At 52.4% G+C, this 15,893-nt stretch overlaps 3 protein-coding genes and 1 pseudogene across 4 annotated transcripts in view; all 4 read right to left on the bottom strand.

Annotated features, from left to right (window-relative positions):
- The window catches only part of GFUS (GDP-L-fucose synthase), a 237,290-nt gene that overhangs the window by 125,749 nt on the left and 95,648 nt on the right, over positions 1–15,893 (bottom strand). The gene's annotated exons all lie outside the window — the stretch shown is intronic.
- Positions 365–661, bottom strand: LOC136058753 (feather keratin 1-like). Its single transcript, XM_065752442.1, has one exon. It carries the CDS (start codon positions 659–661, stop codon positions 365–367), a length of 297 nt encoding a protein of 98 aa, XP_065608514.1.
- LOC136058710 (feather keratin 1-like) lies at positions 7,007–7,656 on the bottom strand (annotated as a pseudogene).
- Positions 12,160–12,456, bottom strand: LOC136058377 (feather keratin 1-like). Its single transcript, XM_065751761.1, has one exon. It carries the CDS (start codon positions 12,454–12,456, stop codon positions 12,160–12,162), a length of 297 nt encoding a protein of 98 aa, XP_065607833.1.

The following is a 15,893-nucleotide window of genomic DNA, read 5'->3' as shown; positions in this document are numbered from 1 at the left end:
TGGACCCGACGTGATGGAATCTAGGCCTCTACTCTGTAGTGGGTGAAGACCGCTGGGTGAAGAAAGGAAGAAGAAGAATTTGAGGCTGTCATGCACGAGAAGTTTATTGAGAAAAAGACATCTAAAGAGAAGACGTACTTGGTGACTTCCAATTAGGAAGGCTGCAATGTAAGTTGCAAAGGAAGGAGAAAGATAGAGTGGTCATGTTAGCAGACGCTGTTCCCTGCTTGCCTCTTTTGCGCAAATGAAAGAGGAGTCATGGCTGGTGAGGCCACGTGCCTTTGGTGCCAGTGAGGTGCTTCCTGAGTGGGTGAGGCGCCGTGCAGGGTGGTGGTGGTTGTTGTGAGGGTGTGGGAGCAGGCCCTTAGCAGGGGTAGCGGGCTCTCCCGCCGTTGAAGCAGCCCAGGCCTCCGAAGCCGAAGCCGCCGGAGGAGATGGCCACTCCCTGGGAGCTGAGGGCGCTGCCCACGGCAGCTGATGAGGAGGATCCGACGGCGGTGTTCTGGGGGAAGGAGCTGAGGATGGGTCCCGGCAGGGTGACCAGCACAGCAGGAGGCTGGATGAAGACTTGGGAGTCCTGGCACTGCCTGACACAGGGCTCGTTGCAGCTGTTAGCCAGCGGGGTGGGTCCGCAGGGGCTGCAGCGGTCGTAGCAGGACATGGCTGTGGGGTGGAGGGTCTGTGGAAGAGAGGGTGCTGGGTAAGCAGAGGTTGTGGAGGAATAAGAACAGGTGCAGAGAGAGAAACAAATGTAGCGAGGAGAGGTGGTCTTGGGCTGTGGAGAGCATGGCGGGGAGGATGAGAAGGGGCTGCTGGGGCTGGGGGAGAAAGGGAGCTTAGAGCGAGGCCAGTTGGGGTGGGCGAAGGAAGGCAGCGGAATGCAGGCTCACCTGAAGGAGCGCAGAGGAGAAGGCGTCAGGAGAAGGGTGTGAGGGAGCGAGGTGCAGGGCCGGCTTTTATGCTGCTGCGGGAGTGCCCGAGGGCTTGGAGAGAGCCTCTGCGCATGGCAGCATTGTGCAGCCAGCTGCTGTTGCGTGCCACAGCCTGGTCAGTCATGAGCTGGGGTGTGTTTGCCTTGCCACAACGCTCCCTTTTCATTTCCTTGTGTTGTGCATGTGTTCCTTTGACCCTGTCGGCACTTTTTAAGTGAGAATGACTATTTTGCTCGATATACGCAATGTACATCTTATGAGGTTGGTTGGAAGATGCTTCTAAAGTGCGGGATAGGTGTGGTCCAAGGGCTGAGGTCACAGCGTAGCATTTACTTTGTGTGTTTTGTGACTGCATTGTGTGGTGGGGACCCTGTTTTGTGGCATCCGTGTTGGGCTTCCTCGGCTTCCCAGTTGTGTTTGGCATGCGACCGTTTCGCTTGCGTCGCGTTTTCTCCCTGCTACCCTTCAGCCCAATTTGTCTTCCATCTGCTTTTCCGGTCTCTTTCCCGTTGGGTGTGCTGAACTGACATCCTGGTTCCCTTTGTGCTTCAAAGACTTATTTGGGAACAGGGTTGCTGCCTATTGTGTGTGGTTTCAGCTTAGGGCCATTCTTGGGGATTGTAGCTCATACAGGCAGAAGAAGGTTGATTGTGAGGGAAGAAGGCAAATCGCTCCTGCCTGGTTGAGTGGTTGAATGCCCTGAGCTGAAGCGGAGTGCTTTTGTCCAGAAGGCTGAAGCAGAGGTTATGGATCATTATGGAGTTGAGTGTCAATGGTTTTGACCATTTCTCAGCATGGGCTTTGATGGATACCAGTAGGATTTGGAGATTGGATAGGGAAATTCAAAGCACACATGCTACGCAGGGATGCATTAATGAGGCACTCGCAGCCATGTGGTCAAGGGCGTGGCTGAGGAGTCACGGCATGGCCTCATTCAGATGAGGTGAGCGTTTTGTGCCTTGCTGCTTAGCTGAAATATGCATGATGTTGGGGAAGTTGAAGGGAAGTAGGGTGGATGTGCCTAAATCGGCGAGGTCCACCTGATTCCCTCCCGGATGCTGAGGGAGCCAGGAGATGTCTATTTTCTTAGAAAGATCGAAGTGCCTGGGAGGGGTTTTAGATGTCCTGGACAGTGCTCATCCCACTGCAGCCCTGAAGGAGATGGAAAAGGAAGATGGGGGAAAGATATCTGTTGGACCTGACCTCAGCCGTTTGAAGCTGAAGATGAAATTCTTCCAGCATGCATTGCCGTATGCAAGAAGAAGGCGGTAGGGAGCGGATTTCCAAATAGCAGGTCATGATCAAGCAACTTCAATGTCTTCTACAGTCAAGGTCTGTCTTTGGATAGGATATGACCAGAGATGGACTGTTGAATTGCACTGCTGTAAAGCCCTTGAGACCACCTCTGATGTCAATTGCATCCAGAAGCTGAGCCAGTATGGATTAGACAAGTGGAGAGCGAGATGGACTGAGAGCAGCTGGCTGAAGGCCTGGGCCCAGAGCCCTGTGATGGGGGTCACCAGGTGTAGTTGCGGGCAAGTCCCTCAGGCAGTCCCCAAAGCAGAATGGTAAGGATTTAAAAACGGGAATTATAAATGGGAACGGAATCAACTTTTTTCAAGGACTGACAGTGAGAGGAGTTGGTGCAATGGTTTTAAGCTCACGGAGGGAAGGCTGAGATTGTATGTCAAGGGGAAGTTGTTTACAGAGAGTGCTGTGAGGTGCTGGAACAGGCTGCCCGGAGAGACTGTGGATGCTCCGTTCCTGGAGGTGTTAAAGACCAAGTAGGAAGGGGTCGTTGGACACCTGCTGTACTACCAGACCTGGAGGCTGGTGGCCCTGCCTGTGGCACGAGGGTTGTCACTTGGGGATCCTTGAGGTCCCTTCCAACCCAATCCTTTCTGTGATTCTATGATCTCTCCATTCCTGGTGCTACAGTGAACCTGAGTGGATGTGGTCCTGGAGACGCTGCAGTAGCTGACCAGGCATAAGGAGGGCGAGGAAGCTACATGATCACAAGGGCTTCCTTCCAAGCTCCACAACTCTGTTTTTGGTGATGGTTTAGTTTGGAGAGAGTCATTCAGGGGAAGAGAATTGGTCAAGCATGTGCTGAATCAAGGAACATCAGAGGCATGTTCAAGGGAACTGTACACCACGCAACTCCTTTTGGTGCCCTTTGAAAAGCATGTCGCCTGCTGGAAGAAGCCGAGGAAGTGTCCACCTCCTTTAGCTTTGGTGACATAATTTCCAGAAGAGGTTGTGTTGCACTTTTCCAGAGCCCTTCTGTGCTCTGGCTCAGTTTGAGCTGAAGCTGAATAACTGTTGAAAGCAAAAAGGAAGAAGACAGACGTGAGTCTAGCATGCAGGAGAATTTTATTGAAGAAGAGGTCTGAGAAGGAAGGAACACCAAGTGGTTAGGACTTATCCAGTCCCTGCCCCGTATGTGCAGTAGATATTCTCAGCGCAATGAAATCTTCCTTCTCTGTGATGGGAGCATCACCGAGGGAATCCCCAGTTGTCTTGACCTGGTAGAAGGACAATGAAGAAGAGAGTTGTGCTCACGGAGATGGTGAGATAGAACTAATGACATGGCAGAGGATTAGGTGATAGATGAATCATCTTTCCAGACAGAAAGGTCTGCCCTTCCATGTTTTTTTGAGGACTTGAAAGGAATAGCCGTGACCGACAAGATGCTGAGGCCATGTGCCTTCGTTGCCAGAGAGGTGCATCCTCAGTGAGTGAGGCACCCTGCAGGGTGGTGGTGGTTGGTGTGAGGGTGTGGGTGCAGGCCCTTAGCAGGGGTAGCGGGCTCTCCCGCCGTTGAAGCAGCCCAGGCCTCCGAAGCCGAAGCCGCCGGAGGAGATGGCCACTCCCTGGGAGCTGAGGGCGCTGCCCACGGCAGCTGATGAGGAGGATCCGACGGCGGTGTTCTGGGGGAAGGAGCTGAGGATGGGTCCCGGCAGGGTGACCACCACGGTGGAAGGCTGGATGACGACTTGGGAGTCCTGGCACTGCCTGACACAGGGCTCGTTGCAGCTGTTAGCCAGCGGGGTGGGTCCGCAGGGGCGGCAGAGGTCATAGCAGGACATGGCTGTGGGGTGGAGGGTCTCTGGAAGAGAGGGTGTTGGGTAAGTGGTGGTTTTTGGAGGAATAAGAACAGCTGGGAAGAGAAACAAAGGCAGTGAGGAGAGCTAGTGTATGTCTGTGGGAAGGATGGCGTGAAAGAATAGGAATTGCTGTTGAAGCTCGGAAAGAAAGGGTGTTTAGAGCTGGACCAGTTGGTGAGTGTAAAGGAGGGCAGCGGAGTGCAGGCTCACCTGGAGGAGCGCAGAGGAGAGAAGGCGTCAGGAGAAGGGTGTGAGGGAGTGAGGTGCAGGGCTGGCTTTTATGCTGCTGTGGGAGTGCCCGAGGGCTTGGAGAAAGCCTCTGCGCATGACAGCATTGTGCAGCCAGCTGCTGTTCTTGCATCGTATAGCGTGGCACGTCATCTGGTGTGTGTTCTCCTTCCAGCAATTCTGACTTTTGTTGTTCTTTTGTTGACGACGTGTCCATTTGGCACTGGCCGCATCTTTCACGTGAGAGGACCGGAGGACAATGGAGAGATCTTGCACATTCGTGTCAGGGCACGCGGAAGAAGTGGTCAAAGCACAGAAAAGGAGCAGGGTTGTCAGTGAGGTCATCGCTTGGCACTTGTGCAATATGGTTTGTGTCTTTGCTGTTCAGAGGAGTTACCAATTCCACACATTCGTGGAAGCCTGGAATGGGCATTCTAGGCATCCTTGTTTTGAGATGATGACACTTCCTTTTATTAGATGAATACCCACCTGGTTCGCCAAAGGAACCCAGTACTTAATTACTATGAACTTCAGCAAATTTATTCATAATGTTTTCTCCATTTACTTCTGGATTAGATATCCACCTTACATCTTGACAAATTCCGAAGGCAGTGAGTGAACTGGTGGCTCCCAAGTCCAGCTCAGAAGCTTTTTTTAGATGTGGTTCCATCAGGCTGGTGGGCATTCAGGTGTGGCATTTCAAAGCGTTCTATTATTTTTGGGTCTGCAGTGTTCCATGTTGTAATAAGTGAGCTGTTTGCAGGACTCAGATGCATAAAAAGTAAGAAGTTTGTGAACGACAGTAAGTGTGGAGGAACAGTTGTCTCTTGGAATTTAGGAGGTCTTGCAAAGTGCTCTTGACTGAGCAGAGGTCTGGGCCGTTAGCAATGTCACCGAGTTTCACAAGAGGACGTACTTACGTGCTTTATTCTGTACCTGCAACTGGGCTACCTTATAGATATCTGGGTACTAGGGGATGAGTGCTATAAAAGCAGCCCCACAGAAAGAGGTGATAAGGTTCTGGTTGCTGTCAAGTTGATTGGGAGTGAGCAGTGCGCCCTGGCAGCCAAAGGCACTGACTGTCCCCTGGGGTGCATATTTCCCAGCACTGCCAGGAGAGGTTATGGTTGTCCCACTTCTCTGTGCTGCTACAGCCTCTCCTCAAGTACTGTGTTCAGCTTTGGCTTCAGCGGGGAGAAGGGCCCTACAGAGCAGTCTAGACAGGCTCTATAGCTGAACTGAGGCCAATGGGATGAAACTCAAGTAGACCAAGTGCCGGGCGCTGCTGTTGGCCACAGCAACCCCAGGCAGTGCTGCAGACTTGAGGCAGTGTGGCTGGAAGACTGTGCAAAGGAAGCAATCCTGGGGGCATTGGTTGAAGCTCGGCTGAACATGAGGCAGCAGTGTGCCCACGTTGCCAAGAAGGCCAATGGCATCCTGAACTGCGTCAGAACATGTGTGGGCAGCAGGAGAGGGGAAGTGATCATCCCTCCGTACTCAGCCCCGGTGAGGCTGCAACACAAGTCCTGTGTTCAGTTTTGGGCTGCTCACAACCAGATGACACCGAGGCCCTGGAGTGTTTCCAGGGAAGGGCAGGACATTGGGTGAGGGGACTTTAGTAGAGACGTTATGAGGAGCGGACGAGGGAGCTGGGGTTGTTCAGTCGGGAGAAGAGGAGGCTGAGGGCTGACCCTGTGCATCTCTACAACTACCTGAATGGAGGTTGCAGTGTAGTTGGGTTGTCCCTCCTCCCGCAGAACTTGCAAGTGGGCTGGAGGGAACGGACTCAAGTAGCATCAAGGGAGACGTTGTACCTAGAAACATGGTTTAGAGAGAAATACTGGTGACAGTTGGACAGTTGGAATGGATGTTCTCAGAGGTTTATTCCAGCCTTGGTGATTCTGTGATTCCAAGTCCAAAGGACCTTCTGGGTTTAACCCATGAATGGTGAGGGTCCTGTCTGGTGTCTTGACTATCTGATTACAATGATCTTAGAAAGCTTTTGATAATGAGGAGAGGTTCCCGAAACCTGGAAGAGACTCATCCCACTCCGATGTGTAAGAAAAGAAGAAGGAATGTGTGAGGTACCGCAGGCTGGTAGGCCTGACATGAGTCCCTGGACAGGAGGATAAGTAAATCCTCCTAGTCAATGTTGCCCAGCACATAGCGGAGGAGAAATGTTGGAAATAGAGAGCACTCGTAGAAACCCACCTCACTTTCTGCACCCTGTAGTCACCAGCTTTGTTTTGGAGGGCAAATGTATTTTACGATTCTGTTTGGACAAGTACAGAAAACGTGTGGAGATGAAGGCCACGTGCTAGCCACCAATGTTCCTGCTGGTGAGATGGTTTTGAGAGGAGTGATTGAGGCAACTTTGGACCCGACGTGATGGAATCTAGGCCTCTACTCTGTAGTGGGTGAAGACCGCTGGGTGAAGAAAGGAAGAAGAAGAATTTGAGGCTGTCATGCACGAGAAGTTTATTGAGAAAAAGACATCTAAAGAGAAGACGTACTTGGTGACTTCCAATTAGGAAGGCTGCAATGTAAGTTGCAAAGGAAGGAGAAAGATAGAGTGGTCATGTTAGCAGACGCTGTTCCCTGCTTGCCTCTTTTGCGCAAATGAAAGAGGAGTCATGGCTGGTGAAGCCACGTGCCTTTGGTGCCAGTGAGTTGCTTCCTGAGTGGGTGAGGCGCCGTGCAGGGTGGTGGTGGTTGTTGTGAGGGTGTGGGAGCAGGCCCTTAGCAGGGGTAGCGGGCTCTCCCGCCGTTGAAGCAGCCCAGGCCTCCGAAGCCGAAGCCGCCGGAGGAGATGGCCACTCCCTGGGAGCTGAGGGCGCTGCCCACGGCAGCTGATGAGGAAGATCCGACGGCGGTGTTCTGGGGGAAGGAGCTGAGGATGGGTCCCGGCAGGGTGACCAGCACAGCAGGAGGCTGGATGAAGACTTGGGAGTCCTGGCACTGCCTGACACAGGGCTCGTTGCAGCTGTTAGCCAGCGGGGTGGGTCCGCAGGGGCTGCAGCGGTCGTAGCAGGACATGGCTGTGGGGTGGAGGGTCTGTGGAAGAGAGGGTGCTGGGTAAGCAGAGGTTGTGGAGGAATAAGAACAGGTGCAGAGAGAGAAACAAATGTAGCGAGGAGAGGTGGTCTTGGGCTGTGGAGAGCATGGCGGGGAGGATGAGAAGGGGCTGCTGGGGCTGGGGGAGAAAGGGAGCTTAGAGCGAGGCCAGTTGGGGTGGGTGAAGGAAGGCAGCGGAATGCAGGCTCACCTGAAGGAGCGCAGAGGAGAAGGCGTCAGGAGAAGGGTGTGAGGGAGCGAGGTGCAGGGCCGGCTTTTATGCTGCTGCGGGAGTGCCTGAGGGCTTGGAGAGAGCCTCTGCGCATGGCAGCATTGTGCAGCCAGCTGCTGTTGCGTGCCACAGCCTGGTCAGTCATGAGCTGGGGTGTGTTTGCCTTGCCACAACGCTCCCTTTTCATTTCCTTGTGTTGTGCATGTGTTCCTTTGACCCTGTCGGCACTTTTTAAGTGAGAATGACTATTTTGCTGGATATACGCAATGTACATCTTATGAGGTTGATTGGAAGATGCTTCTAAAGTGCGGGATAGGTGTGGTCCAAGGGCTGAGGTCACAGCGTAGCATTTACTTTGTGTGTTTTGTGACTGCACTGTGTGGTGGGGACCCTGTTTTGTGGCATCCTAGTCAGGCATCCTCGGCTTCCCAGTTGTGTTTGGCGTGCGACCGCTTCGCTTGCATCGCGTTTTCTCCCTGCCACCCTTCAGCCCAATTTGTCTTCCATCTGCTTTTCCATGTCTCTTTCCCGTTGGGTGTGCTGAACTGACATCCTGGTTCCCTTTGTGCTTCAAAGACTTATTTGGGATCAGGGTTGCTGCCTATTGTGTGTGGTTTCAGCTTAGGGCCATTCTTGGGGATTGTAGCTCATACAGGCAGAAGAAGGTTGATTGTGAGGGAAGAAGGCAAATCGCTCCTGCCTGGTTGAGTGGTTGGATGCCCTGAGCTGAAGCGGTGTGCTTTTGTCCAGAAGGCTGAAGCAGAGGTTATGGATCATTATGGAGTTGAGTGTCAATGGTTTTGACCATTTCTCAGCATGGGCTTTGATGGATACCAGTAGGATTTGGAGATTGGATAGGGAAATTCAAAGCACACATGCTACGCAGGGATGCATTAATGAGGCACTCGCAGCCATGTGGTCAAGGGCGTGGCTGAGGAGTCACGGCATGGCCTCATTCAGCTGAGGTGAGCGTTTTGTGCCTTGCTGCTTAGCTGAAATATGCATGATGTTGGGAAGTTGAAGGGAAGTAGGGTGGATGTGCCTAAATCGGCGAGGTCCACCTGATTCCCTCCCGGATGCTGAGGGAGCCAGGAGATGTCTATTTTCTTAGAAAGATCAAAGTGCCTGGGAGGGGTTTCTGATGTCCTGGACAGTGCTCATCCCACTGCAGCCCTGAAGGAGATGGAAAAGGAAGATGGGGGAAAGATATCTGTTGGACCTGACCTCAGCCGTTTGAAGCTGAAGATGAAATTCTTCCAGCATGCATTGCCGTATGCAAGAAGAAGGCGGTGGGGAGCGGATTTCCAAATAGCAGGTCATGATCAAGCAACTTCAATGTCTTCTACAGTCAAGGTCTGTCTTTGGATAGGATATGACCAGAGATGGACTGTTGAATTGCACTGCTGTAAAGCCCTTGAGACCACCTCTGATGTCAATTGCATCCAGAAGCTGAGCCAGTATGGATTAGACAAGTGGAGAGCGAGATGGACTGAGAGCAGCTGGCTGAAGGCCTGGGCCCAGAGCCCTGTGATGGGGGTCACTAGGTGTAGTTGGGGGCAAGTCCCTCAGGCAGTCCCCAAAGCAGAATGGTAAGGATTTTAAAAAGGGGATTATAAATGGGAACGGAATCAACTTTTTTCAAGGACTGACATTGAGAGGAGTTGGTGCAATGGTTTTAAGCTCACGGAGGGAAGGCTGAGATTGTATGTCAAGGGGAAGTTGTTTACAGAGAGTGCTGTGAGGTGCTGGAACAGGCTGCCCGGAGAGACTGTGGATGCTCCGTTCCTGGAGGTGTTAAAGACCAAGTAGGAAGGGGTCGTTGGACACCTGCTGTACTACCAGACCTGGAGGCTGGTGGCCCTGCCTGTGGCACGAGGGTTGTCACTTGGGGATCCTTGAGGTCCCTTCCAACCCAATCCTTTCTGTGATTCTATCATCTCTCCATTCCTGGTGCTACAGTGAACCTGAGTGGATGTGGTCCTGGAGACGCTGCAGTAGCTGACCAGGCATAAGGAGGGCGAGGAAGCTAAATGATCTGATGATTCTGACTTTTGTAGTTCTTTTGTTGACGACGTGTCCATTTGGCACTGGCCGCATCTTTCACGTGAGAGGACCGGAGGACAATGGAGTGATCTTGCACATTCGTGTCAGGGCACGCGGAAGAAGTGGTCAAAGCACAGAAAAGGAGCAGGGTTGACAGTGAGGTCATCGCTTGGCACTTGTGCAATATGGTTTGTGTCTTTGCTGTTCAGAGGAGTTACCAATTCCACACATTCGTGGAAGCCTGGAATGGGCATTCTAGGCATCCTTGTTTTGAGATGATGACACTTCCTTTTATTAGATGAATACCCACCTGGTTCGCCAAAGGAACCCAGTAGACTTAATTACTATGAACTTCAGCAAATTTATTCATAATGTTTTCTCCATTTACTTCTGGATTAGATATCCGCCATACATCTTGACAAATTCCGAAGGCAGTGAGTGAACTGGTGGCTCCCAAGTCCAGCTCAGAAGCTTTTTTTAGATGTGGTTCCATCAGGCTGGTGGGCATTCAGGTGTGGCATTTCAAAGCGTTCTATTATTTTTGGGTCTGCAGTGTTCCATGTTGTAATAAGTGAGCTGTTTGCAGGACTCAGATGCATAAAAAGTAAGAAGTTTGTGAACGACAGTAAGTGTGGAGGAACAGTTGTCTCTTGGAATTTAGGAGGTCTTGCAAAGTGCTCTTGACTGAGCAGAGGTCTGGGCCGTTAGCAATGTCACCAAGTTTCACAAGAGGACGTACTTACGTGCTTTATTCTGTACCTGGAACTGGGCTACCTTATAGATATCTGGGTACTTGGGGATGAGTGCTATAAAAGCAGCCCCACAGAAAGAGGTGATAAGGTTCTGGTTGCTGTCAAGTTGATTGGGAGTGAGCAGTGCGCCCTGGCAGCCAAAGGCACTGACTGTCCCCTGGGGTGCATATTTCCCAGCACTGCCAGGAGAGGTTATGGTTGTCCCACTTCTCTGTGCTGCTACAGCCTCTCCTCAAGTACTGTGTTCAGCTTTGGCTTCAGCGGGGAGAAGGGCCCTACAGAGCAGTCTAGACAGGCTCTATAGCTGAACTGAGGCCAATGGGATGAAATTCAAGTAGACCAAGTGCCGGGCGCTGCTGTTGGCCACAGCAACCCCAGGCAGTGCTGCAGACTTGAGGCAGTGTGGCTGGAAGACTGTGCAAAGGAAGCAATCCTGGGGGCATTGGTTGAAGCTCGGCTGAACATGAGGCAGCAGTGTGCCCACGTTGCCAAGAAGGCCAATGGCATCCTGAACTGCGTCAGAACATGTGTGGGCAGCAGGAGAGGGGAAGTGATCATCCCTGCGTACTCAGCCCTGGTGAGGCTGCAACACAAGTCCTGTGTTCAGTTTTGGGCTGCTCACAACCAGAAAGACACCGAGGCCCTGGAGTGTTTCCAGGGAAGGGCAGGACATTGGGTGAGGGGACTTTAGTAGAGACGTTATGAGGAGCGGACGAGGGAGCTGGGGTTGTTCAGTCGGGAGAAGAGGAGGCTGAGGGCTGACCCTGTGCATCTCTACAACTACCTGAATGGAGGTTGCAGTGTAGTTGGGTTGTCCCTCCTCCCGCAGAACTTGCAAGTGGGCTGGAGGGAACGGACTCAAGTAGCATCAAGGGAGACGTTGTACCTAGAAACCTGGTTTAGAGGGAAATACTGGTGACAGTTGGACAGTTGGAATGGATGTTCTCAGAGGTTTATTCCAGCCTTGGTGATTCTGTGATTCCAAGTCCAAAGGACCTTCTGGGTTTAACCCATGAATGGTGAGGGTCCTGTCTGGTGTCTTGACTATCTGATTACAATGATCTTAGAAAGCTTTTGATTAGTAGGAGAGGTTCCCGAAACCTGGAAGAGACTCATCCCACTCCGATGTGTAAGAAAAGAAGAAGGAATGTGTGAGGTACCGCAGGCTGGTAGGCCTGACATGAGTCCCTGGACAGGAGGATAAGTAAATCCTCCTAGTCCATATTGCCCAGCACATAGCGGAGGAGAAATGTTGGAAATAGAGAGCACTCGTAGAAACCCACCTCACTTTCTGCACCCTGTAGTCACCAGCTTTGTTTTGGAGGGCAAATGTATTTTACGATTCTGTTTGGACAAGTACAGAAAACGTGTGGAGATGAAGGCCATGTGCTAGCCACCAATGTTCCTGCTGGTGAGATGGTTTTGAGAGGAGTGATTGAGGCAACTTTGGACCCGACGTGATGGAATCTAGGCCTCTACTCTGTAGTGGGTGAAGACCGCTGGGTGAAGAAAGGAAGAAGAAGAATTTGAGGCTGTCATGCACGAGAAGTTTATTGAGAAAAAGACATCTAAAGAGAAGACGTACTTGGTGACTTCCAATTAGGAAGGCTGCAATGTAAGTTGCAAAGGAAGGAGAAAGATAGAGTGGTCATGTTAGCAGACGCTGTTCCCTGCTTGCCTCTTTTGCGCAAATGAAAGAGGAGTCATGGCTGGTGAGGCCACGTGCCTTTGGTGCCAGTGAGGTGCTTCCTGAGTGGGTGAGGCGCCGTGCAGGGTGGTGGTGGTTGTTGTGAGGGTGTGGGAGCAGGCCCTTAGCAGGGGTAGCGGGCTCTCCCGCCGTTGAAGCAGCCCAGGCCTCCGAAGCCGAAGCCGCCGGAGGAGATGGCCACTCCCTGGGAGCTGAGGGCGCTGCCCACGGCAGCTGATGAGGAGGATCCGACGGCGGTGTTCTGGGGGAAGGAGCTGAGGATGGGTCCCGGCAGGGTGACCAGCACAGCAGGAGGCTGGATGACGACTTGGGAGTCCTGGCACTGCCTGACACAGGGCTCGTTGCAGCTGTTAGCCAGCGGGGTGGGTCCGCAGGGGCTGCAGCGGTCGTAGCAGGACATGGCTGTGGGGTGGAGGGTCTGTGGAAGAGAGGGTGCTGGGTAAGCAGAGGTTGTGGAGGAATAAGAACAGGTGCAGAGAGAGAAACAAATGTAGCGAGGAGAGGTGGTCTTGGGCTGTGGAGAGCATGGCGGGGAGGATGAGAAGGGGCTGCTGGGGCTGGGGGAGAAAGGGAGCTTAGAGCCAGGCCAGTTGGGGTGGGTGAAGGAAGGCAGCGGAATGCAGGCTCACCTGTAGGAGCGCAGAGGAGAAGGCGTCAGGAGAAGGGTGTGAGGGAGCGAGGTGCAGGGCCGGCTTTTATGCTGCTGTGGGAGTGCCTGAGGGCTTGGAGAAAGCCTCTGCGCATGGCAGCATTGTGCAGCCAGCTGCTGTTGCGTGCCACAGCCTGGTCAGTCATGAGCTGGGGTGTGTTTGCCTTGCCACAACGCTCCCTTTTCATTTCCTTGTGTTGTGCCTGTGTTCCTTTGACCCTGTCGGCACTTTTTAAGTGAGAATGACTATTTTGCTGGATATACGCAATGTACATCTTATGAGGTTGGTTGGAAGATGCTTCTAAAGTGCGGGATAGGTGTGGTCCAAGGGCTGAGGTCACAGCGTAGCATTTACTTTGTGTGTTTTGTGACTGCATTGTGTGGTGGGGACCCTGTTTTGTGGCATCCTTGTCGGGCTTCCTCGGCTTCCCAGTTGTGTTTGGCATGCGACCGTTTCGCTTGCGTCGCGTTTTCTCCCTGCTACCCTTCAGCCCAATTTGTCTTCCATCTGCTTTTCCGGTCTCTTTCCCGTTGGGTGTGCTGAACTGACATCCTGGTTCCCTTTGTGCTTCAAAGACTTATTTGGGAACAGGGTTGCTGCCTATTGTGTGTGGTTTCAGCTTAGGGCCATTCTTGGGGATTGTAGCTCATACAGGCAGAAGAAGGTTGATTGTGAGGGAAGAAGGCAAATCGCTCCTGCCTGGTTGAGTGGTTGAATGCCCTGAGCTGAAGCGGAGTGCTTTTGTCCAGAAGGCTGAAGCAGAGGTTATGGATCATTATGGAGTTGAGTGTCAATGGTTTTGACCATTTCTCAGCATGGGCTTTGATGGATACCAGTAGGATTTGGAGATTGGATAGGGAAATTCAAAGCACACATGCTACGCAGGGATGCATTAATGAGGCACTCGCAGCCATGTGGTCAAGGGCGTGGCTGAGGAGTCACGGCATGGCCTCATTCAGATGAGGTGAGCGTTTTGTGCCTTGCTGCTTAGCTGAAATATGCATGATGTTGGGGAAGTTGAAGGGAAGTAGGGTGGATGTGCCTAAATCGGCGAGGTCCACCTGATTCCCTCCCGGATGCTGAGGGAGCCAGGAGATGTCTATTTTCTTAGAAAGATCGAAGTGCCTGGGAGGGGTTTTAGATGTCCTGGACAGTGCTCATCCCACTGCAGCCCTGAAGGAGATGGAAAAGGAAGATGGGGGAAAGATATCTGTTGGACCTGACCTCAGCCGTTTGAAGCTGAAGATGAAATTCTTCCAGCATGCATTGCCGTATGCAAGAAGAAGGCGGTAGGGAGCGGATTTCCAAATAGCAGGTCATGATCAAGCAACTTAAATGTCTTCTACAGTCAAGGTCTGTCTTTGGATAGGATATGACCAGAGATGGACTGTTGAATTGCACTGCTGTAAAGCCCTTGAGACCACCTCTGATGTCAATTGCATCCAGAAGCTGAGCCAGTATGGATTAGACAAGTGGAGAGCGAGATGGACTGAGAGCAGCTGGCTGAAGGCCTGGGCCCAGAGCCCTGTGATGGGGGTCACCAGGTGTAGTTGCGGGCAAGTCCCTCAGGCAGTCCCCAAAGCAGAATGGTAAGGATTTAAAAACGGGAATTATAAATGGGAACGGAATCAACTTTTTTCAAGGACTGACATTGAGAGGAGTTGGTGCAATGGTTTTAAGCTCACGGAGGGAAGGCTGAGATTGTATGTCAAGGGGAAGTTGTTTACAGAGAGTGCTGTGAGGTGCTGGAACAGGCTGCCCGGAGAGACTGTGGATGCTCCGTTCCTGGAGGTGTTAAAGACCAAGTAGGAAGGGGTCGTTGGACACCTGCTGTACTACCAGACCTGGAGGCTGGTGGCCCTGCCTGTGGCACGAGGGTTGTCACTTGGGGATCCTTGAGGTCCCTTCCAACCCAATCCTTTCTGTGATTCTATCATCTCTCCATTCCTGGTGCTACAGTGAACCTGAGTGGATGTGGTCCTGGAGACGCTGCAGTAGCTGACCAGGCATAAGGAGGGCGAGGAAGCTACATGATCACAAGGGCTTCCTTCCAAGCTCCACAACTCTGTTTTTGGTGATGGTTTAGTTTGGAGAGAGTCATTCAGGGGAAGAGAATTGGTCAAGCATGTGCTGAATCAAGGAACATCAGAGGCATGTTCAAGGGAACTGTACACCACGCAACTCCTTTTGGTGCCCTTTGAAAAGCATGTCGCCTGCTGGAAGAAGCCGAGGAAGTGTCCACCTCCTTTAGCTTTGGTGACATAATTTCCAGAAGAGGTTGTGTTGCACTTTTCCAGAGCCCTTCTGTGCTCTGGCTCAGTTTGAGCTGAAGCTGAATAACTGTTGAAAGCAAAAAGGAAGAAGACAGACGTGAGTCTAGCATGCAGGAGAATTTTATTGAAGAAGAGGTCTGAGAAGGAAGGAACACCAAGTGGTTAGGACTTATCCAGTCCCTGCCCCGTGTGTGCAGTAGATTTTCTCAGCGCAATGAAATCTTCCTTCTCTGTGATGGGAGCATCACCGAGGGAATCCCCAGTTGTCTTGACCTGGTAGAAGGACAATGAAGAAGAGAGTTGTGCTCACGGAGATGGTGAGATAGAACTAATGACATGGCAGAGGATTAGGTGATAGATGAATCATCTTTCCAGACAGAAAGGTCTGCCCTTCCATGTTTTTTTGAGGACTTGAAAGGAATAGCCGTGACCGACAAGATGCTGAGGCCATGTGCCTTCGTTGCCAGAGAGGTGCATCCTCAGTGAGTGAGGCACCCTGCAGGATGGTGGTGGTTGGTGTGAGGGTGTGGGTGCAGGCCCTTAGCAGGGGTAGCGGGCTCTCCCGCCGTTGAAGCAGCCCAGGCCTCCGAAGCCGAAGCCGCCGGAGGAGATGGCCACTCCCTGGGAGCTGAGGGCGCTGCCCACGGCAGCTGATGAGGAGGATCCGACGGCGGTGTTCTGGGGGAAGGAGCTGAGGATGGGTCCCGGCAGGGTGACCACCACGGTGGAAGGCTGGATGACGACTTGGGAGTCCTGGCACTGCCTGACACAGGGCTCGTTGCAGCTGTTAGCCAGCGGGGTGGGTCCGCAGGGGCGGCAGAGGTCGTAGCAGGACATGGCTGTGGGGTGGAGAGTCTCTGGAAGAGAGGGTGTTGGGTAAGTGGTGGTTTTTGGAGGAATAAGAACAGCTGGGA

The sequence above is a fragment of the Cyrtonyx montezumae genome, unplaced genomic scaffold (assembly GCF_038088225.1).
Source record: "Cyrtonyx montezumae isolate F1298 unplaced genomic scaffold, pur_monq_1.0 scaffold_8, whole genome shotgun sequence".
Taxonomy (NCBI): Eukaryota; Metazoa; Chordata; class Aves; order Galliformes; family Odontophoridae; genus Cyrtonyx; species Cyrtonyx montezumae.
This window is presented reverse-complemented; position numbering and strand designations above follow the sequence as displayed.

What these genes read in the sequence shown, in the direction of transcription:
- LOC136058377 (XM_065751761.1), bottom strand. Translation starts at nt 12,456, where the DNA reads ATGTCCTGCTACGACCGCTGCAGCCCCTGCGGACCCACCCCGCTGGCT.
- LOC136058753 (XM_065752442.1), bottom strand. Translation starts at nt 661, where the DNA reads ATGTCCTGCTACGACCGCTGCAGCCCCTGCGGACCCACCCCGCTGGCT.